General features: G+C 40.8%; 2 protein-coding genes across 4 annotated transcripts; both read left to right on the top strand.

Annotated features, from left to right (window-relative positions):
• The first annotated feature begins 37 nt into the window (after positions 1-37).
• On the top strand, positions 38-7,826 carry slc35b4 (solute carrier family 35 member B4). 2 transcript variants are annotated; one of them, XM_040132453.1, is made up of 11 exons: positions 38-549; positions 1,528-1,616; positions 2,504-2,617; positions 2,728-2,830; positions 2,952-3,001; positions 3,140-3,221; positions 3,386-3,446; positions 4,494-4,603; positions 4,783-4,858; positions 4,965-5,040; positions 5,931-7,826. In XM_040132453.1, exons 2-11 carry the CDS (start codon positions 1,540-1,542, stop codon positions 6,178-6,180), a joined length of 999 nt encoding a protein of 332 aa, XP_039988387.1. In that variant the 5' UTR covers positions 38-549; positions 1,528-1,539; the 3' UTR covers positions 6,181-7,826. The 2 variants fall into 2 exon arrangements, with proteins under 2 accessions (XP_039988387.1, XP_039988386.1); XM_040132452.1 differs by lacking the exon at positions 38-549 and having other exon boundaries at positions 1,125-1,616.
• Positions 7,827-8,434: 608 nt separating this feature from the next.
• LOC120792980 (vegetative cell wall protein gp1-like) lies at positions 8,435-17,173 on the top strand. 2 transcript variants are annotated; one of them, XM_040132450.1, is made up of 9 exons: positions 8,436-8,625; positions 11,069-12,239; positions 13,091-13,205; positions 14,074-14,254; positions 14,860-14,874; positions 15,416-15,499; positions 15,889-15,959; positions 16,205-16,340; positions 16,458-17,173. In XM_040132450.1, exons 1-9 carry the CDS (start codon positions 8,548-8,550, stop codon positions 16,479-16,481), a joined length of 1,875 nt encoding a protein of 624 aa, XP_039988384.1. In that variant the 5' UTR covers positions 8,436-8,547; the 3' UTR covers positions 16,482-17,173. The 2 variants fall into 2 exon arrangements, with proteins under 2 accessions (XP_039988385.1, XP_039988384.1); XM_040132451.1 differs by lacking the exon at positions 14,860-14,874 and having other exon boundaries at positions 8,435-8,625.
• Positions 17,174-25,795: the final 8,622 nt, after the last annotated feature.

Raw genomic sequence — 25,795 nt, 5'->3', positions numbered from 1 at the left:
TTTGCGCCACGTCCTCCGGAGCCCACGTAATCACGTAGCCCGACCAACGATCGTCTATGTAGGCAGGCTGCGTCAACGGCCTGCGACTACGTGTCCGCCCCTCACGCCCCACAGACCTCCTTTCTACCTTGTACTCGTACTCTGTTTTCTTCTTTTGCACTTTTCCTCCACTACTTTTATCTGACAGCTGCCACGTGTCGCTCTCGTCGGGCCAGCGTTTATTTCACGTTGCGTTCACTCACATCACAACCTAATCGTTTTAATGGGCAGATTTGCTGGAGGCAGCAGGGACAAGGCCTGCGGAAAACCCGCACATGAACTTCCGCCGTGAACACATTTCTCAATCAATAGGTTAAACCTTCTACTTCTGCCTTTGATTCGCGTAAAGCACGAGTAAAACCGCCAGTTTCCCGGCGTGTTTTTCCAAAAAATATGCAGTTTGGCAGAACTCTTCATTACTACAATCACATAGAAGTTCTACGCCCGGTAACTTTAGCTCCGAGTTCCTTTCCAGTCTAGAGGTTGTCAAACAGTCAACAGAGGTCAAAGGTAAACAGATGTGAATTTAAAAACACTGTATGGCTTTAATATCACTGGGATATGTAGGATGGCAGGATATAACCTCCGTGCATTTTCTATCCCAAGTACTACATTCAGGGTCGCAGGGGGTTGAGCCTGTCCTACCACCTTATATAATTTAGTATGTGCAATTAAAATATCTTAGTAAACCTTCTCAGTAAATAATAATAATAAAAAAAAGTAAAACCCGCAACCTTCTTAAATCTGGTGCAAAAAAAACCCTGTTAACTTCTGTTTCATGGCACAGGCCTCTGTCCGTGTCAGTGTTTTTTTTTTTCAGATTCAAAGCATGAGTGAACCGAGTATTTCTTTGTGACAGTTGACAGAAAACCCTGTTGTGACTCCATGTAATAGTGTTTGGGCAAGAACTGCACGGACTGTTGTGGAGGTCCACCCCGGAATGAGCAATATAGAGCAATATCCCTGCTCTATCCGCTTCTCAGCGGTTTGTGGTGCCCATAAATTCGGACAGAGTGGGACCTCATCAACTTTTCTTTTCTTTTTTTAAACTGTTGACGAATGCACGTTCGAACGTCCGCGCGTCACAACGGCGCAGGGATTACACTGTTAACTAAATAATTTAAACTATTTGTTCGTTTTGTTTTGTTTTGTTTTTTATATTTCGTTAATATTTACTCCTGCTAATAATATATGTGTGTTTCATCTGCAATGTTGTCTTGGATACGGAGAACGTTGAGGACACTGCGTAACTTTTTCCGTGATGTCACCGGCGAACGACATTTCCCATGAGCGCTTGGCAGTCACGAAAAGCGCAGTCTCAGATTCAGACGTGTTCAGCCGAAGCCGGAGTTTGTGTGGAAGAAGGAAGACTCTCTGCAAAAAACGAAACGCTGCGCGTTTGCAAATATGCACCGCTCGGAAACCTGCCTCGTAAAGTGACACATTTTACACCGAGTTTTTTTGTTTGTTTGTTTTTGTTTTCCCCAGGAGTAAATCACCATGGGGACAGTTTTCGCCATTGTTCTTGTTTTTGTCGGATGCTGTAGCAATGTGGTGTCTCTGGAGCTGCTCGTAAGGTCAGTGTCAAAACTTAAGACTGTGAATGGACTTTACTACATTACAGTTCTCACAGCTGTTACTTAATGTTGTTGTGACCTCCCCTCTGCAGCAGCATTTTGTTACTGTGTCCACATAGCAAGAGTAGTCGCTGGGTTTGACGCAGAGCCGTGTTTTCAGAGGTGGCAAGTTAACAGTTTCTGGGCTAATGTAACCCCTATTAAGTAGCTTTGAGCCTGTGTAGCATAAGTAATGTTCATGAAGTGTTCTTCTAAAGGGACTGTGTGAAGGCAAAAGTTAAGAACTAGCCCACATTTATCATACAACACAAATAAAAGGATGAAAGGCAGGTAAAAGCCATATTTACAAAGTAATTTTCCTCCCAGTGCTTTGTGTGAAAACGTTTCCTTGATAAAATGGGATAGAAATTACTCAAATGTAATTTTTGTTCAGTGTGTGTATATATACATATGTATATGAAGTATGAATATACAGTATATGTACACACATGGAGCTGAAAGGATTAGTTAGATCAACAGAACAGCAAAAATGCTCATCAGTCTCTTAGAGCCCAAGATGGTATCTTCAGATTGCTTGTTTGCTCGGTTCAACAGTCCAAAACCTGCAGTTTACTATCAAATAAGACCAAAAAAAAAGCAGGAAATCCTCACAACTGAGCAGCAGGAACCAGAAAATGTTGCACTATATTAATCTCAAAACCATAACCCAACTATCCTACTCCTCCTTCAGATATATCTCCTTCGCTCTCTGCGTAGAAATAGCGCTGGGCAATGTGTGGAGAAAATAAAAAGTAGAAGTAGAAAGTATACACATGCTGGATTATAGCTCCCAAAAATTTTAACGAGACCTTTTAACTGAATCTGTCATTGTTTTCTTCTTTCTTTAGAGAGTTTCCAGGATGCGGCAACATCGTCACCTTCGCTCAGTTTGTATTCATTGCATTTGAAGGCTTCCTCTTTGAGACAAACTTCGGTAGGAAGAAACCAGCGATCCCTATCAGGTAAAAATAGATAAATAAATAAAAACAAAATTGACCGGTTGATGGAGCTTAGATTTCCTTCTGCAGAAAAGATGAACAGACACTAAAACAAGCCTCTTTTTTTTCTCTAGTAACTACGTGATCATGGTGACGATGTTCTTCACAGTCAGTGTGATCAACAATTATGCTCTCAACTTCAACATCGCCATGCCGCTGCACATGATCTTCAGATCAGTACGGATTACTGCCTTTCACACCTTCACTTTTAAATGTTTCCTGTTACCACACGACCTCCATCCCTCACCTCCTCTTCAGTCTAATCTCCGTGGTTGACCTGCTGCTTGTTTCTTTGCAGGGATCACTGATCGCTAACATGATCCTGGGAATAATCATCCTGAAGAAAAGGTATCGCTGCCTCCTCCGACAGCTCGAAACCTCGAATGACAAATATTTTGCCCCAGAGCTCTTCCAGTCTGCACCATCACAGTACATCTGCGTGCATATTTATTTCAGTAATTTGTATCCCACCTTCTCCCTCGGCAGGTATTCAGCCAGTAAATATCTGTCTATAGCTTTGGTTTCAGCTGGTATCTTCATCTGCACCATCATGTCTGCCAAACAGGTGGTGAGTCTCGTACAAGTCACATCTCCACACGTTGTCGCTGGTTGTCATGCAATATAATCTTCTTCAATCCAAGACAGTTTTCTCTTTGAATATACACAGTTTTGACCTTGACCTGTAATTTGTTCGCACGTGCTTTTTGTTACTTGTGGTTTTTGCTTCTGCAGAATGTGGCCGATGAGGGATCAGAGGACCAGGGATTTTATGCCTTTGTGCGCTGGCTTATAGGTGGGTCTTGGGTCCTAAGCTCTTTAAAATGACATTTCATTTGGACTAGGGCTACAATTACTTTCATTATCTATTGAGGTCCTGATGTGTTTAGTTGTTGTTGTTGTTGTTGTTGTTGTTGTTGTTGTTTTATGCTCAGTCAATAAATTGACAAAAAATGTTGAAAATGTCCACAACTTAACAGAGCCTGAGGTGACTTCAAATTGCTTTTTTTTTTTTTTTTTCAACCAACTGTTTAAAACCCAAAGATATTCGATTTGCAATGTAATACAAGAAAATTACAAATCTGCACATTTGAGAAGCTGGAACCAGAGAATGTTTGGTATTTTTGCTTGATTTAAAAAAAAAAAAAAAAAAAAAAATCAATCAAAATTATTTCCAGTTAATTTTCTGATGATTGACTCATCCAACCAACTGTTGTCAGCTCTTAGTTGATTTAATGACTAAGTTAAAGGCCCAGTGTGTAGGATTTACAGGATCTATTGGCAGAAATGGAACATTATATTCATAATTATATTTTTATTAGTGATTAATCACCTAAAACTAAGAATCGTTGTGTTTTCGTTAGCTTAGAACGATGCCTTCATATCTACGTAGGCAGCGGGTCCTTTTCCACAGAGCCTGCCATGTTGCACTGCCGTGTTTCTACAGTGGCCCACGGACAAACAAAACACTGGCTCTATATAGGGCCTTTACATGTTTTTATGTTACCTGAAGGCCACCGTAGGTTCTCCTAGACGCTTGGAAAGGGAAGAAGGTGGGGAGTGGTATTCAGTTGGTTGCAGTCTGCAACCTCACCACTAGATGTCACTAGATCCCGCACACTGGTGCTTTACCACCTGGACGAGGGACAACAGTTGAAAATGAGCCGTTTGGCTAACACTGGCACATTTACAGTGATGCTGATTAATGTGCATTTTCCCTGAAAAAACAAAATGAAATGAAAATAAATAGATCTCTTTCTGTGATAGGTGGATGGATAGACACGGTCAGAGTTAATACTAGCAACCAGCGATATAGATATGAATGTAATTTCTGTTCTCTTAGGTATCGCCATGTTGACCTTTGCTCTGCTGATGTCTGCCAGGATGGGCATTTTCCAGGAGACGCTGTACAAGCAGTATGGAAAACACTCCAAAGAGGCTCTCTTCTATAATGTGAGTTTTCTGTTCTGCTAGCTCTTGCCTTGCGGGACACGACACACAAAACATCTTCTTCTGCAGGAATCTCCAAGCTTCATTTAGGCTCCTGTCTTCTGTTAAATGTTTTATAGTCCTCTAAAGCAAGTTGGATAATGTAGAAAACTCTTTCCACCTCTTTTTCTTGTCTTTCTCAGCACTGCCTGCCTCTGCCGGGCTTCCTGCTTCTTTCCGCAGACATCTACAACCACTGTGTCCACTTCAGTCAGAGCGGTGAGTCCCAGCGATTCACTCAGGAAAACGTTGTGGTTGGAAAGTGTGTGTTTTGTGACCGCACGTCTGTGCTCACTGATGTAAATAAAAAATCTTCTCCTTGCAGCTCCTGTAGTTGTTCCTGTGGTCGGACTGACCGTGCCGATTATGTGGTTCTACCTGCTGATCAACGTCATCACACAGTATCCTGCCAAAAAAAAAAGAAAGGAAGGCTGATATTATGTGTACTAGATATACCTCCTCATATTTATTCAAGAGGTTTCTAACATCAACAAAGGGTCAGAACATGATTTAAGAGAACAGAAAAGAAGAAAACATTTTTTAATGATACATTTCTATCTTTACTTTCCTCTAAAGAAACACTTGATAGTTTTACCTCCTTGTGCCACCAAGTTGTTTTTTACATGAAACAACTTGAGATGGAAAAGTCCAATTGTACATTAACTGCTCACAACTCAGACAGTAGACATATTCAGCGTGTGACGAGGGGCCATAAGTGGACATACTCCTTCGTTTTGAGTCGTCAGAATTAGGACCGGTTATCAAAATTCAGTACACACAGCAGCAGCGTCATAAAGCATTGCATCGATCGCGGTTAGTTTAAATCTTTATTTGTGTAAATCGAGGAACTTTCCCATTTCAGCCCTCACAGTGTTTTATCCGGACAAAGTTCTTGTACGGCTGAGTCTGTTATAGGCATCGTTAACAGCTGACACATCGAAAAGTTATATAGAGTTAAATACAGCATGAATATTTTGTTAAATAGAAAAAAAACTTCCTCAGGCTAAGGAAAAATACTGAAAAACGCTATGATAAAGTAGTGAAAATGTATTACTTTGTTGTCACCACTGAAACTGTCAACTATCTCACATGCTACACGTGTATTTTCTGATCATAATGTGTTCGTACACTGCAGAACACACACACACACAAACCTTCACAATACATGAAGAAATCAACATACCCGTAAACAAAGTAATAATGATGGCAGTCTGGGACTTTTAAGTGTTAGGGGTTTTTTTTTTTTTTCCATTTTCTCAGTCCCGTTGCAGACTTTAACCAGTTCCTTCAGGTACGTGTGCATCCGTGGCGTTTTCATTCTGACCACAGAGTGCGCCTCGCTGACCGTCACCCTGGTGGTGACGCTGAGGAAGTTCCTCAGCCTCATCTTCTCCATCATGTACTTTCAAAACCCCTTCACTGCCTGGCACTGGGTGGGCACGGCCGTGGTCTTCCTGGGTACGCTGCTGTACACGGAGGTGTGGAGCAACGTACAGAGGGCTCTGCGTGGACCGGACGTCAAGGACAAGAAGGCAGAGTGAAGAAGAAGGGACTGGAAAAAACAGCCACCGTGTTGGACTCATGGATCGTTTTTTGGTTGACTACCCTGCAGCGATTTTATAGTTATGGCTTTTTGTTCTCACACATCATTGGCTCTAGTGAACCGCTCAGACACAACAGGTGAAAGGATGATGCTGGTGATATTCTATATTTTTATTACTGTCAACCAACAACGTGTTGGTCCACCTCTCAGTGCTTTCCCACCTCTCTACCGTGTCTGTGTCACTCAGCCCAAAGCCCCTTGGTTCCTGCTGAAGACGCAAATCTTTAAAGCGGCTATATCTTTAAAGCGGCCATTGATCACGTAGTCACGTGATTAATGGATCACGTGACAGCTTGTTACTGAAAGAGTTTGCTTGTAGTGATGACTTTATGGGGAATTATCACCCAACCCTGCAGTTCCTCTCAGCTGTCTGTAGCATTTTAGCATCTTTTAACTCCTTGTTCTGGTTTTACTGCCCACGGCGTTACTGTTTTACTTCTGTTCTTGATTCTCACCGCTCTCATTAGGCAGGCGGTTTTCAACGAAACATCTCAACTGCACACCGCCTGCTCAGCACCAAACAGCAGACAGACACAGTTAAGAGGCCAGCTGGTGATAGTGGAGATATAGTACAGTGGCCCAAAGTGGAGCTTTTATCAGCTTAAGAGCCAGATGTTTCCCTCGGGAGTTGGTAGAGACTGAAAACACAGCTACAAGAGAGGGAATACAGGACTTAAATTCATCAGGTGGACACAAACACGACTCCAAATGAATCATAATGATGCTCCATAGCTGCTGGTTGTTTAAATAAGTAACTGTTTGCTGACAGTTTTGAGATAACAACTTAAAAGGTGATGAAATGTCTAAAGCTCCAGCTTTTTTTTTGGTCTTACATTATAGTAAATTGAATATTTTCTGGTTTTTGACTGTTGGTTTGAAAAGAAAATGACATTTGATGTCGTCACTTTGTTCTCTAGTATATTGGGATGAGCTTTCTTCGCTGATGTTTTATAGACAAAACGGTTAATTGAGAAAACAATGGGCAGATTAATCGATAACGAATATAATCTCGTCAGTTGCCGTCCTAGATATGTCAGTGTTGTGTTTACAGCTTGTTTCCCCTGCCCCCAAGTGGCCAAAAACAACAAAGAAAATAAGAAAATATATCAGTTATTGTAGGTTTAAAAACTGGTAACAAATATATAATTCCCTTTTTAAAAAGGTTATATAAATTCCTAAGAAAACTGGGCTTTGTAGCTGTGGATTTTAAAAACATTACTCAAGCAACAGTAAATAATAAATTTGTTAAGCACTAATTCCAGCATTGGATTAATACAAATTAGGTGCTTTAGTGAGTATTTAGCAGCAGGACGGTGTTTACAATCAACTGAAAATTGAACTACAGAGCCCATGTCCGCTGTGAAGAAGGAACATGTTGCCCAGTGAAACGGCTCACTGATGTGTTTTAATAGTTTTTGGACAACGGTCTAGGTCTATGGCTCAGAGGAATAAGATATAACAGGTTACTGTAAGTGGGATCTGTTCATAGTCGCTTTCGGTCTTTTATTAAAAAAAAAAAATAGAATATCACCAAACTTATCCTTTAACAATAGTACCTCATTAGCATTCAGAAATTCAAAATCATGGTGCAATTTTTTTTTTTTTTTTTTTTTTGTCTGTGATGTTGTTTGAATATTTATTTGATAAAAGTGACAGCTAATTTACTCCATATTTATATCTTCTGTCGATCAGTAGGATCACACTGAACGAGATAGTGTGATGCTGAATGGACTAAATACATAAATGTTTTAGAAGCAGCAGGAATCAGGATCATTGAGATTCAGAACTGATCTTTCTGGGGTTCCTGCAGTGGCTGTATTTTAGTTTTCGTGTGTCCTCGTCATATTGTCTCAGGTGTCCTGAACCAGCATTTGTCAACATGTGGAAACATTGCACTGTACAATAAATCCTCACACTCCCTGCCCACTGGAATTAAACTGGCAACACCGCTGCAAATAAGTGCTGTATCTCCATTAGTGTCAAACAACAGGAAATGTATGTTTAAAAGAGTTTTTGTAGTTGGTTTTTATTAGTTTTGGGCTTTTTTTGTTTTTTTTAGGCAGGGACACAATGTTCTCTTACGTTTCACTGATTTTTAAGACCCAGCCGACCAATCCGGAGAGGCGTTGTTCGGCTCCGGCCAATAGCAGCCGCTGTTGTTGTTCACGCCCAGCGGTGAGAAGAGCAGGCTGGCTGGAGTTGATCATTCTGAGCGCAGACCCACGGTAGGTTGTGGATTAAATATTGCTAGCGCCCGGAAGGTCCTGGTAGCCAAGTGTGTGCGTCGCTGCGGCTGCGGGTGCCGATGGGAGGAAACAGCCCGAGTCACTTCTCCCGTGAGGATGGTGAAGGCGGGGGAGTTACTTTTGTGAAGGGCATTCGGGTGAGTGAAAGCTCCGGGTGGGTAGGAAAAAAGAAAAAAAAAAAGTTTGCTAGGATTTGAACTGAGGGAAACTATTTAAACTAAAGGTTTATGCGCACAGTTTCTTCACAGATGCATCAATAGAGACGCTGTGGCTGCAGGCATTAGCGTGTCATGTTTGTAGCCCGTAGCTAATGAACTTCCCCCTGGTGTGAGTGGTGGATGTAGGGAAAAACGTGGTTGGCTGTGACATGGACCATTTGGAAAAACTGGAGAAAAAAATTAACGATATTCATTAAGTTTTCCAATAAATAATATTAAAAAAAAACCCCACATAATTCAAAACAAGACATTTTACAGCAAGTTAATTAAGAAATTAAAATTAAATTCATTATTTAATTATTAATTAGTTAATTAAAAGAAGTGCTTTGAGAGAAAATAAACCATTCTGCTTTAAAAAAAAAAAAAAAAAAAATTACGTCATGATTAAAGAAGCAGTTTGGTTTTTCTATAAGAATAAAAAATATATTTAAAGGCACTTTAAGTCTCTTTAATAATCTTCTAGTTATTATAGGCAATTATCACTGTGCGACTTTTACTGCCCTGTATCAGTGACATTGTACCATATCAAATAAACAAGTTTTCTATGAAATAACAATCATAACAACAAGAAGCTCATAAAATAGTAATTTTGTCTTTTAAGATAAGAGAGTCATATTTTTTCACAATCTAAGTATCAGTGTATCTCAACAAATTAATTTGTTAAAATGATCTTGTGATTTTTGAAATTATAAAAGTCAACAGGACAAAACAATTGCTCGAGCAGCAAAGGCAACACTTGTTAGGTAGGCATTAGGAAATAATTGCAGTGATAGGGAGAAAACACTTTTTCTTTATCTTAAATAAAAATACCAATACAACAATCTATAAATACTACAGAAAAATTGGCAGCAAAATGTCTCCTCTCAGTGATATATTATTATATATGAGATTATTAAATTGTTAATACTGATGCATCAATCGGCATTAAGCAGCATAATACTGTCGTAGCTACTGGAGGTGGAGCTGGTTTGAACTACTTTATTTTCAGTCAGGTAGTTTAGTTCAGTGTTTACCAACCTAGGGTTACACCCCCCCCCCAGCCCCCCAAAGGGGTACTAGATAAATCTGTGGGGTTGTGAGATTGTTATTGAGATGAGGAGAAAAAGTTCTGATATATAAAAATTGTTTTCTTCTTTTGGTTGTTTGGTGTAACTGCTAAAAAACTCATAGAAGCCCGAATACGTTTGTGTTTCGAACGGGTGGTGGGACAGTGATACAATTTGAATATGTCAATTTGGGCTTTTGGACACTGTGAAATATATTTTTCTGTATTTGCTGATGATTAATTAAAATTCAGAAAATAATCAACAAATTAATCGATAATGTGAGTAATCACTTTCTGCAGCCCTGATCTCAATTTGTAGGTAAACTCTTAATCTGAGATGTAACCTGTGACTACAGCTGACAGATAAATGTAGAGGAGAAAAAAATGACAATATCTCCCTCAGAAATTTTGTAGAATAGAAATATAAAGTAGCATAAAATCAAGTACAAGTACCTCAAATTTATACTTGAGTACAGTACTTGAATAAATGTACTTTTTGTAACTTTTCACCACCGGTGTTAGTGTGCTACAATGCCCAGAAAGGGTCGTCCTTTAGAAGTCAGTCAAATTATTCACATAAGTCAAAGAGGAGCAAATAAACAGTTCTTGAACTTCCCTTTTAAATAAATGTGACTCCAAATAAGTACCAAGGAAAATAAATAAAGGAAGGAATGACAGGCGGGACAAACTTAACTTGTTATCAGATGCTACCATTTTTGTGCACCAGCCCGAAAGTCATGTTCCCCATAACCCTGGTCTCCTCTGAGAGCTAACTCTCTAAATGTCACAACCAACAAGTCAGAATGAGAAGAAGAGATACTGAACCAAAGTTACAGAGGCACAAACAGGGTAGAAATGTCAGGGTTTTTGCCTCGATTATTTTATTTGGTATAAAAATGGGAATATTGTAGATGTACCTTTTTTTTGTATAGCAAATACTTTGGAGCCACAAGTCTGAACTAATTCTGTGTCAACAGCTGTAGCAATGATATGTAGATCCGAAAATGCTTTGCATAGATAGAAACAGGAGACTTAGACTTTTCTGTTTAATTAATCGTGATTGAAGATTGAGTCCAGTACAGACCAAAACACGCCTGGCGCAGACCAAAAGAAGAAACTAAACTGGGCAAGAACAAAGTTGAGAAAACAGAGCTTCTGGAACCCGTCGAGCTAAAATATAGAAAGAACCTAAATGAGATCATGTCAGGCTGCTGGTGCAGCTCAGGCCCTGAAGAAAGAGAGAAGAAATGCTGATTAGCCCAGCAGGTGGAGCTCACTACCACAAATGTTGCTGTTTTTTCTCTTGCTTTTCTCCAGCTGTCGGACAAAGTCATCAACCGGATGAGACAGTCCTCAAAGGTCGTCTGTCCTCAGCTCTCACAGAATGGACGTCCTCCTTCACACCCACCTGAAACGCAAACACCCACCTCAGTTCCCGCCCCCTCTGTTGAACACCTGTTACCCCTTCTGACACCTCCTCCTGCTCCATCCATCCCCCCTCCACCTCTTCCTCTTTCTCCTCCTCCTCCTCAGGAAGCCCCATCTACACCTCCATCGGTGGAACCTGCTCCTCCTCCTCCTAGAAAGCTCGTCCCCCCTCCTCCTGTGAAGTTTCACTCCCTTATTCCAACCTCTGTTGAGACAAAAACTCCACCTCTGACCGACCCCGCCGTCTCGGCCCCACCTCCTCCTCCATCCGCAGTTTCTCCACAAGTCAAAACAACTGTGGAGCCTGCATCTCCTCCTGCAGTGGAGCCAGTAGTTCTGCCTCCTCCCGAACCCGTCGTCACACCTCGCGTAGAGCCAGAAAGTCCGTTTACACCGCCAGTTGCGGAGCAAGTCATCGAACCTTTTGTCCTTCCTCCACCTGTAGAGCCATCCCCAGCAGCTGCAGCTCCATCTGAACCTTTAGCTTCATCTCTTCCCTCTGAACCTGTGAAACCAGTACCTCCAGCTACTGAACCTGCTGCTGCAGCTCCAGCTGTGGACCTTCTTGAAACTGTCGTCCCTTCAGCTCCACCAGCAGAAGCGGTTCAGCCTCCACCTACTGTTGAGCTTGCACCAGTTGAACCAATAATTACACCCTGTCCTGTTGATTCAGCTCCAGCTGAAGCTGTAGTTTCACCTCCTCAGTTGGAGCCAGTAGTCCCACGTGCCCCAGCTGAAGAGGTGCTTCCAGTTGTGACTCCAGCTGTTGATTCACCTCCTCCATGGGAACTGGTTCCACCTCCACCTCCTCCAGAGCCAGTGGCAGCTCCCCCTCTTGCTCCAGAGCTCACTTTTGAGGACTCCCGCCCACCTCGTCACTGTGTGGATCTGGCCGTCATACCCGCTGGCGCACCTGTAGGTGAACCCCTCATAGAGCCTCCAGCACCACCTCCAGCTCCAGCTCCAGCCCCAGTAGAGTCCACACCCAACCTGCCTCTGCCCCCTGTTGTTGAGGATGAAGTGCCTGCTGTCGCCTCAGTGCCTCCGCCTGTTGTAGCAGGTAAGTTGGATCCGTGTGTGTGTGTGGCGGTTTATCAGAGGACACAGTTGATTCATTTGGACGTCCCGTCACTCACTTGTTGGAACGCATAAGTAGGATCAATCGTACAGTTTTACAGTTTCGATCAGACGAGAGTGAAAAAACACATTCAGGAGCTGACAGGAGGAATAAAGCAACTAAACCTAGAAGCACCTAGGTCTACTGTACATTAGACATGACATGATTTTATGTTGATGGTTTCTGTCTGATAAAATTCTAAGGATGGATCATATTCCTCTAAATCTTTAATAAAAGGGTGTAATATTTATGTTGACAGTGTCAGATATGTGGTATTATCCTTATCAGTCTCATTGAGAAAAATAGATTGTTAATATTAAGTTACAACAAACTGAGGAGGCTTTGCCAGAACTTGGTTATGTTTGGACATGAATAATAATATTCACGCTGAATCTAACAAACTTCCTAAACTTCTCCATGTCGGTCCTAAAACCAGCGTAGTGTCACGTTACCACCAACAACCAGACTGGTGTCCGGCAGTAGACCGTGGTGGATTGTGGGATACACTTAGCTCTGAATGCGCTTCCAAGCAGCATTGGGAAAAGTGTCCATCAGGTGTTGGTTAAGTGAACTGTGTGTTGGTACTTTTCCCAAATGGGAAACGCTTGTCTAGTACCCGTTGTCGCATGAATGCGCTCTTATTTGGACAGAGCCTTTTGTTTCTTCTTAATAAGCAATGTTACATCTGATAGCAGAATTTTAAGGCTTTTAGAACAGTTTGAAATAAATCAACAATCTCATGTTTTGCTTTGTTTGTTCTTTTTTTCCCAAAAATTTCCCGTGTTCACAAACAGCCTTGCCCGTTTCTCCTGAAGTGCTGGAGGAAGAGCTGAGGCAGAAGATCAAAGAGGAGATGCAGAGAAGTCTGGAGGAGGAGATCAACCAGAAGAGGCAGGAGCTGCAGCAACAGTAAGGACAGAGAGGTTTCTGTCATGAGTGTGTGTGTGTGTGTGTGTGTGTGTGTGTGTGTGTACGATAATGTAAAACAAGGTAGAACTTCATTCTACGAGCCCAGTGTTTGTGGCTGCAATGCTCTGCCAACATAGTAAAAAAAATACATAGTAAAATAGAACAAATTAAAACTAAAGTAGAAAGAAATATTTGAGAAAACAATCTCACCACAAGGCCCATTTAGTAGCTGTTCTGGAGCTTTTGATCATATTATTACATGGTGTCAATCAGCAGGTGGTTTGCACATTGGTCATGGAATTACAGATGTTTGAGTATTCATTTTCTTCTGAGCACTTTAAACACTGCGCATCCAGGTTTCCTCAAAAGCTGAGGTTTCAAAGTTCATTCTTGACATTTGAGTCAGCAGTTGACCCATACAATTTCACCACAAGGTCCGTTTAATAGCTGCTCTGGAGCTTTCGATCATATCACACGATCTCTATTAGCAGATAAAAGAAAAAATAAAGGGGGAATCAACATACAAATGATGATGGGCTAAAAATTACAAGCAATGAATAAACTTTACAGTAAAGTACATAAATGTTACTAATTAACACAGAAATATAAAGTATGAGTGGAAAATGAGAAATGGTAATAATGTATTGTAGGGCTGCAACCAAAGGTAAATTTTCATTATCAGTTAATCTGCTGACTAATTTTCTCAATTAATTGATTAATCATTGAATCAAATTGTAAAAAAAGAGTAAAAATTGCTAATTTTGCTGATTTTTGCTGATCAACTAGTCGATTGATTGACTGATCAGTTCAGCTCATCCACAAGCAGAAAATGTTCTAAAGTGCGATCCTTGTGTGTGTATGTGTGAAGGCTGGAGGAGATGAGGGCTCACGCTCAGGCAGAGGCCAAGGCAGCAGCTAAGGCTCAGGTGGAGGAGCAGGTGAAGAAGACGCTGGAGGCGGAGAAGGCGGCGTACATGGAGAGCCTGACAGACTCCATCATGAAGGAGCGAATGCAGACAGAGGATGAGAGGCTCATGGTGCAGCTTTATGTAAGCAGGAAAAGACATGCATGACCTTTACGTGCAGTACTGTGCAAACAGTTAAGGCATTGAAAGTAAAATGAGGATGCGGTCGACTTCATACAAAGTGCAGTAAACAGAAAGAAAAAAAAACCCTATATCAAATCAGTCACAACGAACAGCACCAGTTTTCTCAAGTACACATGTGCACTGAATAGTTCAAGCTACTGGGCAGGCAGGTTGGTCCGAGCATCTTGCAGAACTTGCCACAGTTCTAATGTGGATTGAGCCTGTCTCAGTGTCTTCTGTCTCTTCATGTAATCCCAGACTGACTCCATGATGTTGAGATCAGGTCTCTGTGGGGGGGGGCAGACCATCTGTTGCAGGACTCCCTGTTCTTCTCGTTGCTGAATATAGTTCTTTGTGACTCTGGCTGTATGTTTGGGTTCTCTGTCGTGCTGCAGAATGAATCTGGGACCAATCAGACACCTCCCTGCCTGATAAGAATCTTTACATCTAAAGTGCCGAAAAGCTCTGCACGGTACTGTATGTGTCAGGATCTCTTGTAAATGTGGCAGCCTTTCCCTCCTCTTACCGTGTCTCTTTCTCTTTCTTGCCCTCTTTTCGGGTTTCAGTGGATGGAGCTGAAGGTAAGACGGGAGAGAATTCCTACTTGCATGACTTTCACTTTCATTCTGACCCGACCAGCGGCTGCACAGCTGTTTTCCACTCTTTGTTTCCACATAAAACACAAAGTCGCTATGGGAAATCGGGTTTCACATTCCGCAAAAAAAAAAAAAATTTATGTGACCTTTTATTGAACCTGGCAAATCCCATTGAGGTTAGCAACCCTTTTTTTCAAGTTTCAGACAAGACAATACAACATCAGTCACACAAATAAAACAATACTAAAATGTGACAATGTTTGACAGCTCAAATAAGCTAAGAACAGAGAAAGTTACAAAACAATTGTCACTATTAAGAAAGCTAAATCAGAGGCAATTAGTAAAGGAATCATTCGCCATAGAGTTTACAATAGCCTTGGGTCCAGTTGGGGATTCCAAGTTCTTTACTTTCATTTTCACCTACAAACTATTCTATATTGTGAAACAGCAAAATATAGTTTTTGCATGAATATGCTGCTTTTAGAAGTTCTGCTCATGTTGTCATAATTATTTTGGACTCACACAGGCTCATCAGCTGGAGGAGAAGGAGAAAGAGTTGAAGAAACGAGACGCTCTCTACAAGGCACATGTTGCAAAACTTGAAACAAAGGTAAGTTAACCTTTCCCTAATGTTTATCATAAGCTGAGTAAATCATTTTTTACCACCACAGATATACACTATGTACACGCGCATATATATGTGTGTTTGTTTGTTTGTTTGTTTGTTTGCTTACAAATGACATTGATGTGCAACAGCTCTGAGGGACTTGCTACTCTTAAGACATGCACAAATTGGCATGTTGGCATTTCCTGCACAGCCATACTGATACTTTAACTCTGCGTGTGTGTTTATTAGTTTTCAGCACTGCGTGAATGTTTTTATTCCATGTGTACCACTTCAAAGACAATTCTCCATTGCCATGAAAGATTTTCCGAGTCTGACTCAGCGGTGATATTTCATCTCGATGGTAACGTGTGGTGTTTTTACCTCTTTGACAGTGTACTGAGTTTTACAGAATGACTGCTGAGAACTTTCAGAAGGGCAAAGAGGAGACACACAAACGATTTGCGTAAGTCATGTACCTACAAATTTACTTAGGGATCAATGTTATAAAAGCATTTTTACAGCTGTTGTGTTGTGGGTAGTAAGGTTACAGAGTGCACCGACACATAGAACAGGGACAAGGTGAGAGACAGTGCAGGTTATACATGAGATTATAGGCTAGTTTGAATGTTTCACAAGTTTTGTGGTATTAACTACCAAACCAGCGTGATGTTTGGTATTTGCATGTCTGTGTTTTTGTGCCTCTCTCAGGCGTTTCAGTATCCAGCCAGTGTGTGGAGACCTGCAGAGTCAGATTTTAAAATGCTACAAGGAGAACACAGGAAAGACTCTGTCCTGCTCGAGTATTGCCTCGGCCTACATGCAGTGTGTGGACAACGCCAAGAAAGTACGACTCTTTTTTTTCTTCTTGAATTCTCATCTCTCATCTCGTCACATTGTAGTCCTTTACTCACTTCTATTCGCGACTTAATTTTAACAGAATTTCTCTTCTCTCCATCTACAGAATAAACTGAGCACCGGAGGTTAATATGGGCCACTTGACCAGGATGTCGGTACATGTGACATTTTTACTGCTGCAGCAAAGAAAAGCCAAAGGAAAGAAATCAACAAACAGACGAGTTACAGAGGACAGAGTCACAGGAGAATCAACTAAGATCCTTTACGTGTATCTAGAAGAAGTGCCATATACCCTCAGAGTCCCTTTTCTGATGTAGGCCAGTAATGTGGTTTAGCTTTAGTTCAGCTGGTTCATTTTAGCTTTATGTAGCACTTTGTGTCTGCGGCCTCTCAGGTTCTTGGGATCATTTTAAAACCAATGGTGCCAATACCACAACAACTACAGAAGGATGTTTTTAAGCGCTTGTCTTTGTTAATGAGGCAAAACATAACGAATTAGCATTAGATTAAAGTTTGTCACAGATGAGTTTCATTTTGAAAGCAGTGTGAATCCACGGTATTTGTATGTGATACATGCTGACTGAGAGCATGGTTAATCAATATATACGTGTGCCTTGAAGTTGTGAAAGCTAATTGAGATTGCAGACGCTGTTACACGAGCAGATTGTGCAGTAACAAAGACTTGTACTTGTTAAAGGTTATTGTACTGTACATAAATTATTTAAGGGAGTTTTCACCTTTAACTTGTCTTCCTCAAAGTGTGGTGCATGCAAAAAAAAAAAAAAATCAATGGGTGTCAATAAATTGTTTCGTTCAATCACACAATGACATTCTTATTTCACAGTTTGAGAAAATGTAAATGTTGGTGGTTGTTGAATTGAGATTAAGTAAAGGAATCCACAATTAGGTAAAAAGTCACTTTACTACACTCAAAATGTAACAATGGTGTTTTTTTACTGTAGGTATATTCTAATGTCTGTTACTTTTGTACTTTTACTTTAGTACGATTTTTACTGCAGGAGTTTGACTTTTAACAGAGTATTTTGCACTATTGTACTCATTTTTTCTACTTTTACTTTAGTACAGGATCTTAATACTTCTTCCACCACTGTCTATACAGTTCTAGACAAAAGTCTGTTTTTTGAAGTGAGAAGGAGTAAAAACCTTTTATAAAAATGAACCTTTCTGCAAATGTTAATGCACTGTTACCTTTTTATTTCAAGACCTTCAAAACTACTAAAAAAAAAAAAAAGTAATTGTGGCATGTGCTAAAGTTTAGGCATCCAACTAGGTCAGTTATCGTCATTTCCTTATTTTGTCAGCTTCATCAAATGTTCAGGCTCAGTTTGTGGAAAAGTGAAAGGTTACCATCAATTCTTTTCTACATTTTGGATTTGAAAATGGTCGGTAGTAAAGAAAATATATTTCTAAAGAAGAAAAAAATTGCAAAGTTTTTACACAGTGACGGGGTCTGTACGTTGAAGAAGTGAAGCTATCCTCTGTATAAGTCTATAGAAAATTAACAGTATTTAATCTTGTCTCTGCTCAGGTTTTTTTTTTTTTTATTTAAGTTAAATTTAGATCTTGTGTGAGTGTTTTCCTTTTGATTTTTAGGCACACCATGTCCTGCTTCATCTGAAGAGGGAGTGAGAGTTTGCGTGTACATGTGTGGATGTGCGTGGGTGCAGACGTATAGAGAGGTGTAGAGATAAAATTAAAGCATTAGATGTTCTTCTAATAGGCTGAGAAAGATCTACAGCCATGAAAACGTCCTGAATAAATTGAATATTGTATGGTTGTCAAGCTGAAAACAAGGCTGGTTCTGTTAGTTCCTAAAGTTTTAACATTTTGGAGGTTAAGTTGCACGTGTCTCTGTGTTTAAAACTACACGATTTGAACATTTAGCCTTCTTGTTTTCAGGCTTTCTTAATTACGTTGACTAGTTCTGTTGCTTTGAACTTCTATTAATTGAATAGTTCATCAAAGCTTACATTTTGCAAATGTAATTTATTTTAAACCTCTTCAGTTCATATCCACACCTCATCCACCACCGTGGATGCAAGGCCGGGCAAGTAAAACAGAGGTGAAGCTTTTGTTTGCAGACCGAACCTGACAAAGAGTTATTTAATTAGCCGCAGAGGAATGGTGTGTGTGTTAAACATTATGTAGTTGCATTTTTTCCTCTTGAAAATAGCACTAGTTCACATGTATTTGTGCTTGTGTGTGTGATTAATCTGTTTTTAAAATCTAATGAAATCCAAACATCTGCTGCTAAAAATGCAAACGTGGAAAAAATGGTCCTTTGTGCGCTGTTTTCACAGCTTCTCGAGATATAGAGTGTTTGTTGGTTGTTGCCTGGTTATAGCTAAGCTAAGGCTACTGGTTTTTCAATCAATTGATCATCTGACTGACTGATTAATAGTTTGATTCTTAGTTAAACTGTTTTTCAGTGTAAATATGACCAGTTTATAACAGTTTTAAACCTGGAAGGAAAATGCTAAAACTTATCAGGCAAAGTTAACGTGAAGGTGTTCTAATCAATATTTTTAGCCATGCTAGCAAACAAACAAACAAACAAAGCTAGCAACTAGTTGGTGAACATGGTGGAGCATTTAGCAGCTATGGGGACATGTATTTCTCTCAGGAGTTGGTGGAGAACCAGAACAGAGCTAAAGAAGAGTAAATATTGGACTTATATTCAGCATGTGAACAGAAACAGGACTCGGAAGTAAATGCTTGTGTTGCTTCATGTGCGCTGGATGTATAAATTGGCAACTGTTTGCTAACACATTAGCCATGTCAACTTTATTTGGTAATAATGTGCAAGTGTTTTGTTTACAGGTTGCTTCCACTGCCCACAAGTGACCAAAAACAATTATTCCAGGTTTAATAATGACTAAAATGTGCACATTTTGGCTCCTTCAGTAAAAGGATCACCTGTCCCTCCAGGTTGTAGTCGGACACTCCCCATTTGCTCTGACTCTCTCTTCTGTCAGGTGAGTGGACAGAGGAGGTGACTCCCACCGACTTCCTCCCTTCAAACTCCAAGATGTCGGAGTGGTTCTGGGCGTTAGCCAGGGCCTGTATGTCGATCTCCTCCGGGTGGACTGGTGTCACCAGCAATGACTGGCTGCTGTCTGGCTGGCGATGCCTCCACCCACTCCTCTCGACTCCGGCTCTTGCTGCTGAGGGTGGGATTATTTTCAGCTGGGAACTGGCTCACATGGAACATTTCCTTGCACCACATTTGGTCAAAATGCTCATCATCTGTCCTGGGTCCACAGTGGAGTGAAGGTAAGCGGGCCGCAAGGGATTCTATCTGGCAACTAGTCAGAACAGACGACCTTGATGATCCTTTGCTTAGGCCGTACATGGTAAGACCCTTTGCACAAACCGATACAGACAGAATTTTCCTAGTGTTAATTCGTCATATATTGACAAATTTTTATCATAAATGCATTATTTGTACTGCAAAATCTCCAAGGAGTGCAGATTCTCTGTAAAAATGTGCAGAGTGAGCGGAGGATAGCGTACCTGTAGTTTCATTGCAGTTGATTGCTGACCTGAAAGCAAGCGTCAAAAGATATCTTTCTTCTCCTTCAGTATGAAATGGTTCAGAAGCAAAATCTGTCATTTTGTTCAGCTGAAACAGACTTCAGTAACACATTCTTTCCACCTGACTCAGCATAATTTTTGAATCAATACAACTTGACACTCTGTAGTCTCACAGCTCTTTCAGTACCAATAATTAACTGTTTTCCTGTTTCTTCTGCCCGCACTATACAAATGTTACTGCATGCATCGAGCTGAACGTACTTCCAGTAAAGGATGACGACAGGAGTTAGCCTTTGAAGTTTTTACTGGAAGCCTTTATGATACAGTGAAAGATGAGATAAAATTAATATACTAACAAGATTTACAAGACTCTCAAAGTAGTTGCCTCCTATCCCTGATGCCAGAAAGAAACACAACAATCAGCAGCAAAAGAATAATCCACATAGGACCGATGACACAGTAAACAGTTTAATTAATCTAGTAAACAAAGAGTCCTCTGTAGACTGTACTTTCATTTCTGCATTAGTGCAGTATATATCTAAACTAATAGCAAATCACCACATCTAATATTAACTATATTTGGTAGATTGTGGACAGGTGGCTGAAAATGTTTCAAACTGGGTTTTTGTGATTAATGGTGGATTTTTTTTAGTGCTCTTGAAAAAACTAATTGTACGTTTGTTTGTTTGTTTGTGAAATGTACATTTTCTCAAATAGTAGCCTTTTGTTATAAGCAGATCGGGGGGGGGGGGCAGTCTTCATACTAGATATTTCTGTCATTGAGATGTTTACAGTCTGATAACAGTTTTCTGTGAGAGCTCTAAGTCTATTGAAGGATATAGGCTTTTGGAATTGGAAGGTGAGTGAGTAAGTGTAAGTTGACAGAGTGTATTATGAGGGACAAAATAAAATAGAAACAACGAGAAAAGGAGGTGGACAGTTTGTGTTTATGTCTAGTTTTTCATCCCACAGAGAAAAGCCCGTCACTGTATCCTTATCACCCACTCAGTGTACTCAGCAATACCACAAAATAATTCACATTACACTTAGACAAAGACTACTGGCTGGCATATTGTCTCCATCAGCATCACATCACAAATAATCATCGGACACTTGTTATAAAATTAGGGACGCATTGCACCTTTGAAGGGAAGCTATTCATCTCTTTTGCTGTTGGCGTGGGAGGCGTGCATATGGCTTTGCTGATAAAACAAAGCAATGCTGTGAAGGTGCAGGGCTGCGTGTTCATTTTATTAATCATAACTTTGGCTGCTGAAACATGCAGATCCAAGCATCAGATCCTTCACGGTATCACCTGTATTGTATGTACAGTATGTGGGTTCAGATCTGTTGCTTTTATCTACTTTTGGAGGGGACTGAGTTTATCGTTACGCAATCCTGTCCTTTCTTTTGGTGGTGCTATAGTGATTGTTACCAAGGACGCATCTGAAGCCTGCAGGCTACTTGAGAAGGACTGTTATATAACGCTGCTTATGTGTGTGTGTGTGTGTGTGCGCATGTTTTATCTTGTCACCTTGTTGCCTGCTGAACCCAAGGGAGAGTGTGACGTCTGATGGGATATTGCCTTAAATTTTTTTTTTTTTTTTTAATTGAAGGAATGGTGCAATACAAGTTACAAAATGCATTACATTAGCCTCTGTTTTTTTTTTTTTTTTTTTATAAACAAAGTTCTCCTTACCCACCCTCCCCAAATACACCTTGGCATCTGACGTGCTCACAGTACAACATTTCAGTTCCCCAGTTACATTCAAATGCTTTCATCCAGTGGCTAATTCCCCGAGAAGGTTACCATTTCAAATAGAACTTCACTGATCCCCTCAGCTAAATTTAATCTTTCCTCTAGTTTAAAAAAAAACATTACATCCTCCAGCCAAGCAGCAGTAGATGGAGAGGTAGTAGATTTCCAGACCAACAAAATTCTCCCACAGGCGAAAAAGCGATGTGAATGCAATTATGTCAGATTGATTTGCATTTAAACCCAGAGTTTCATCTGCTATAATACCAAATACAGCTATAAGCAGGCAAGGTCTTAATGTCATCCCAAGAACCTCACTGATGGGTTTAAAAACCGTTGCCCAGAAGTTGTCAAGCAGAGGGCAGGACCATAATGCATGTGTTAGAATGGCTGGAGAGAAGGATCACCTGTCACAGCCAGCGTTTGTCCAAGGATATATGTCCGCAAGCCTGGCTTTGCTTAAATTAACTCTATGCAAAACTTTGAATTGGACCCTCTGCTGAGCTTTTGACCAGTGCTCCTTAGTAAGGTCCAGTTTGTCCTCTCATCTAGTTTTAATTTTGTGTAAGTTTTGATCTCTTAAAGACATCAGTTGAGAGTATATTACAGAGATAAACTCTTTATCATCAAAGCTAAGAGCGCGTTTTTCCAGCATTGTAGTAGGTGGAAGATCAGGAAAAGAGGGAATTTCTGCACATAAGACCATTCAAACCCCATTGTTTATAGGTAGAGTCGAGAATAGAAGTTGGAGAATAGATGTTTTCTATGAATAGGACCAAGAACTGAAGCTGATGTGAGCTTAAAGTGGCAGCGAAACTGATAAAAAATTTTGAGGGTGGAGAGCACATCAGGGTTGAGTGTAAATTGAGAGCGTTTCAGCGTGTCTCAAACAGATACCAGTTTTTACCTGGCCGGTGGAGCGAAAATAATACCTTTTTCAATATTAGAGGCCCAATAGTAATGAATAAGGCTAGGAAGGCCCAGTCCACCTACCTCACGGCCTCTTTGGAGAATGTATTTATTAATCCTTGTGACCTTGTTTTCCAAGTAAAGGAGATTATAGATTGGTTGACTGATGTGAAAGAGCACGTCCTTCATATTCCTAGATATTTGAAACTGTCTTGAGATAAATGAAAAGGCAAAGATTCCTCTAGGAATCTGTAGGGCTAAGTTATTAATGGGGAAACATTTGCTTTTATGGAAATTTAATTGGCCTAGTAATGATACAATCACATGACCACTAGGGTCACTAACATAAAGCAAGAGGTTGTTAGCATATAGAGATACACAATGTTCCATGTCCCCTCTCCTAATGCCTTGGTTGATTTAAGTGCAGTAGATTGCAATTACGCTTACAAAAAGCGGGGACAATGGACATCCTTGGGGAGTGCCACATGTTTATGAGAAATAATCAGAATGAGAATAATTTGTCCGTATGCACGCTAAGGGTGAATCATATAATAGCTTAACCCATGCTACAAATGTCATGACAAATCCCAATTTTTTTAAGACGCTAAACAAGTGTAATCATTCCACTCAATCCCTTCCCCGCATCCAAAGAGATTACAACCTGTGGACATGAGAAGCGGTGGTTGAATAAACCAAATCAGCCAACCGACGGATATCGGGAAAAGGTGTAACGATTTTTTAATTAAATCTGTCTGATCGTCTGGGATTATTTTAGGAAAACTGTGCTCTAAACGACGCGCCAGCACTTAAGCCAAACCTTTCACATCCACATTCAACAGTGAGATAGGGTGCTATGATCCACATTGAGTCAGGTCCTTGTCCTTTTTAAGCAGAAGCAAAATAGATGTCTGTGAAAGGGTAGGGGTAAGGAACCATTTTTTCCAAAGATTCTTGAAATACTTCTAAAGCAACCAGCGTGAGTTTATTTTTAAATTTCTTATAAAATTATACTGGGTAGCCATCGGGGCCTGGGGTTTTACCAATCTCCAATGATCATAATGGCATTATTGAGCTTGTCCTGTTCAAGAGCCTGATCTAAATCTGCCTCCTAACAGAACATACATCTCTGTTAGTTGATACAAAACGGCAGTATTTTTCACTGGAAAGCAGAAGGGCGTTAAGTCTCCACAGAGGTCGTTCTCTAATGCTTAAAGGAAAACATAGGTCTAGTATCACAGGCAAGTGATCTGATATAACTATAGCTGTATATTCAAATTGTCTAACCATTGGAATGAGGGAGCTATCTTTAAGGAAATAATCTAGTCTGGAAAAAGAGTGATGAACACGGGAAAGAAAAGGAAAACTGCCTAGCCAGTGGGCTCAAAAATCTCCACCATTTGTTGCATAAGCAGTGAGATAGCCTTTGCCATACCAGAAGGTATTCCCTTAGAACTACACCTATCAAGCAGTGGATCCGTAGCACAATTCAGATCTCCTGAAAAGATAAGCCGGTCTTTTTTCATATTAGATATTAATGATAAAACTTTATCTGCAAATGGACATCATCCCAATGGAGCATAAACATTTACCAAGACAACAGGTTTATGAAAAAGAGATTTCGAAACTATAATAAAACGGCCATTAGGGTCAATGATTACATCAGACGATGTAAACTCTGTTCTTTTGGTGATTAATATTGCCACACTCCTAGACCTGCTATTAAATTTGGAGTGAAAAAATTGCAGAACCCACATTTACGGAGTCTGTTATGGTCTTCCAATCTTCAGTGTGTTTCTTGTAGGAATAACATCTGTTTTTAACTGTTTTAGATGAGAGAAAATTGTAGTTCCTTTCACAGGACCATTAAGCCCCTTTATATTACAAGATATAATTCTCACAGGATTGCCTCCATCAAGGATAGGGAGGGCCTGCGATGCGAAACAGTGCGAGGATACATGCTGCATAAGAAAACACACAATGAAAATCCTGTCGTAACACTCAAAAACATAAGCTTCCACGGTGATTCCCAAAGACATTCCACCCATGCCCATGTGAAAATAAGGGGGGGGGGGTGAACCCCCAAAACCCAGATCTTCTTCCCCAACTGTGGACGGTCGCAGGCAAAAAAAATGTTTTATGTTTATTTCATTTTAATAAAATTTAAATTAAATCTAAATGAGGTTGGCTCCCTTCTTTGAAATTTGTATGCTCGCTTAGGTGCCCTTTTAATGCACAGAGACATACAGTAACCATACATCTGTCTGTGTTTTTGCTACTAAACATCAAGCAGTACATTGCTGTCTCCCCGGCCCAATCATAATAATATCTGAATAAAATACCATCACGGTACTGCGGGTTACCCTTATAAAACCTAAAGGGAAAAACAAGCATCAGTGCCTATCTCGATATAGCTCTTTGTTCAGTGCAGACTGTGAGGTAGAACTGAGCATTTGACACTTCAGTAGGTTGGGTCGTGACCAAGAGATCTATACTGAAACGGTCTCGATATAGCTCATGTCTGCATGCTGAGTGTCAGAGTCAAACAAACAGAGAGAGACAAGAAGAAGGGGGAAACAGACAGTGAAAAGAGGAGATATATTTTCAGGCTCTCTGAGTCTTTATAGCATAGTCATCCTCTGGTGAGGCAGCTGGTGAGGACTGGGGATCGTGCGAGGACGGTCAGGAGGTTGGGCCGCGGGCAGAGGCTGGCTGCAGGACTGAGGACGTCCACAGAGGCAGTCCTTACGATGCTGTGGCCGTTGGAATCACAGGCAGCTGGAATGATGCCGGAAAGTGAACGGAGGGGGGTGAGAGGTGAGAGGTTAAAGGAGGAGACAGCCGTAACAGGTGCAGGAGGAGCATGCTGGACGACTGACAGCTGGATCAAAGTGTGTGTGATTTTGTCACAGAGATGAGGAGGAGGGGTTTTGTGGTGAGATCAGGATGAGAAGTCGATGTGACTCAGCCCTCGCAGCCACTTCCTTTGGCATCTTCTGGATGCAGAGATGAAAGGAGGAGAGGAAGCAACTCATCGTATGGTCAGCTGACTCACCGTATAGTAACGGATACTGGGAAATTAAGTACATACTTGAGGATGGGGGCTAAGTATGCACATGTATGAGTTGTACCAAGCCTTTTGTCTTTGACAGCGGCACAATTATTCCATTTCCCGTCACACCAGAGGAATGCAGGGTGAGATTCCTGCTCTGTGAGTCGCACCCTCT

This window comes from Xiphias gladius, chromosome 8 (assembly GCF_016859285.1).
Source record: "Xiphias gladius isolate SHS-SW01 ecotype Sanya breed wild chromosome 8, ASM1685928v1, whole genome shotgun sequence".
Taxonomy (NCBI): Eukaryota; Metazoa; Chordata; class Actinopteri; order Istiophoriformes; family Xiphiidae; genus Xiphias; species Xiphias gladius.
The sequence above is the reverse complement of the archived record's forward strand: the minus strand, read 5'-3'. Positions and strand labels throughout refer to the sequence as shown.

What these genes read in the sequence shown, in the direction of transcription:
- LOC120792980 (XM_040132450.1), top strand. Translation starts at nt 8,548, where the DNA reads ATGGGAGGAAACAGCCCGAGTCACTTCTCCCGTGAGGATGGTGAAGGC. An exon ending in AGGCAGGAGCTGCAGCAACA is followed by an intron (nt 13,206 to 14,073) that starts GTAAGGACAGAG and finishes GTATGTGTGAAG; the next exon opens with GCTGGAGGAGATGAGGGCTC. An exon ending in GAGACACACAAACGATTTGC is followed by an intron (nt 15,960 to 16,204) that starts GTAAGTCATGTA and finishes TGCCTCTCTCAG; the next exon opens with GCGTTTCAGTATCCAGCCAG.
- slc35b4 (XM_040132453.1), top strand. Translation starts at nt 1,540, where the DNA reads ATGGGGACAGTTTTCGCCATTGTTCTTGTTTTTGTCGGATGCTGTAGC. An exon ending in TCTCTGGAGCTGCTCGTAAG is followed by an intron (nt 1,617 to 2,503) that starts GTCAGTGTCAAA and finishes TTCTTTCTTTAG; the next exon opens with AGAGTTTCCAGGATGCGGCA. An exon ending in CTGATCAACGTCATCACACA is followed by an intron (nt 5,041 to 5,930) that starts GTATCCTGCCAA and finishes CAGTTCCTTCAG; the next exon opens with GTACGTGTGCATCCGTGGCG.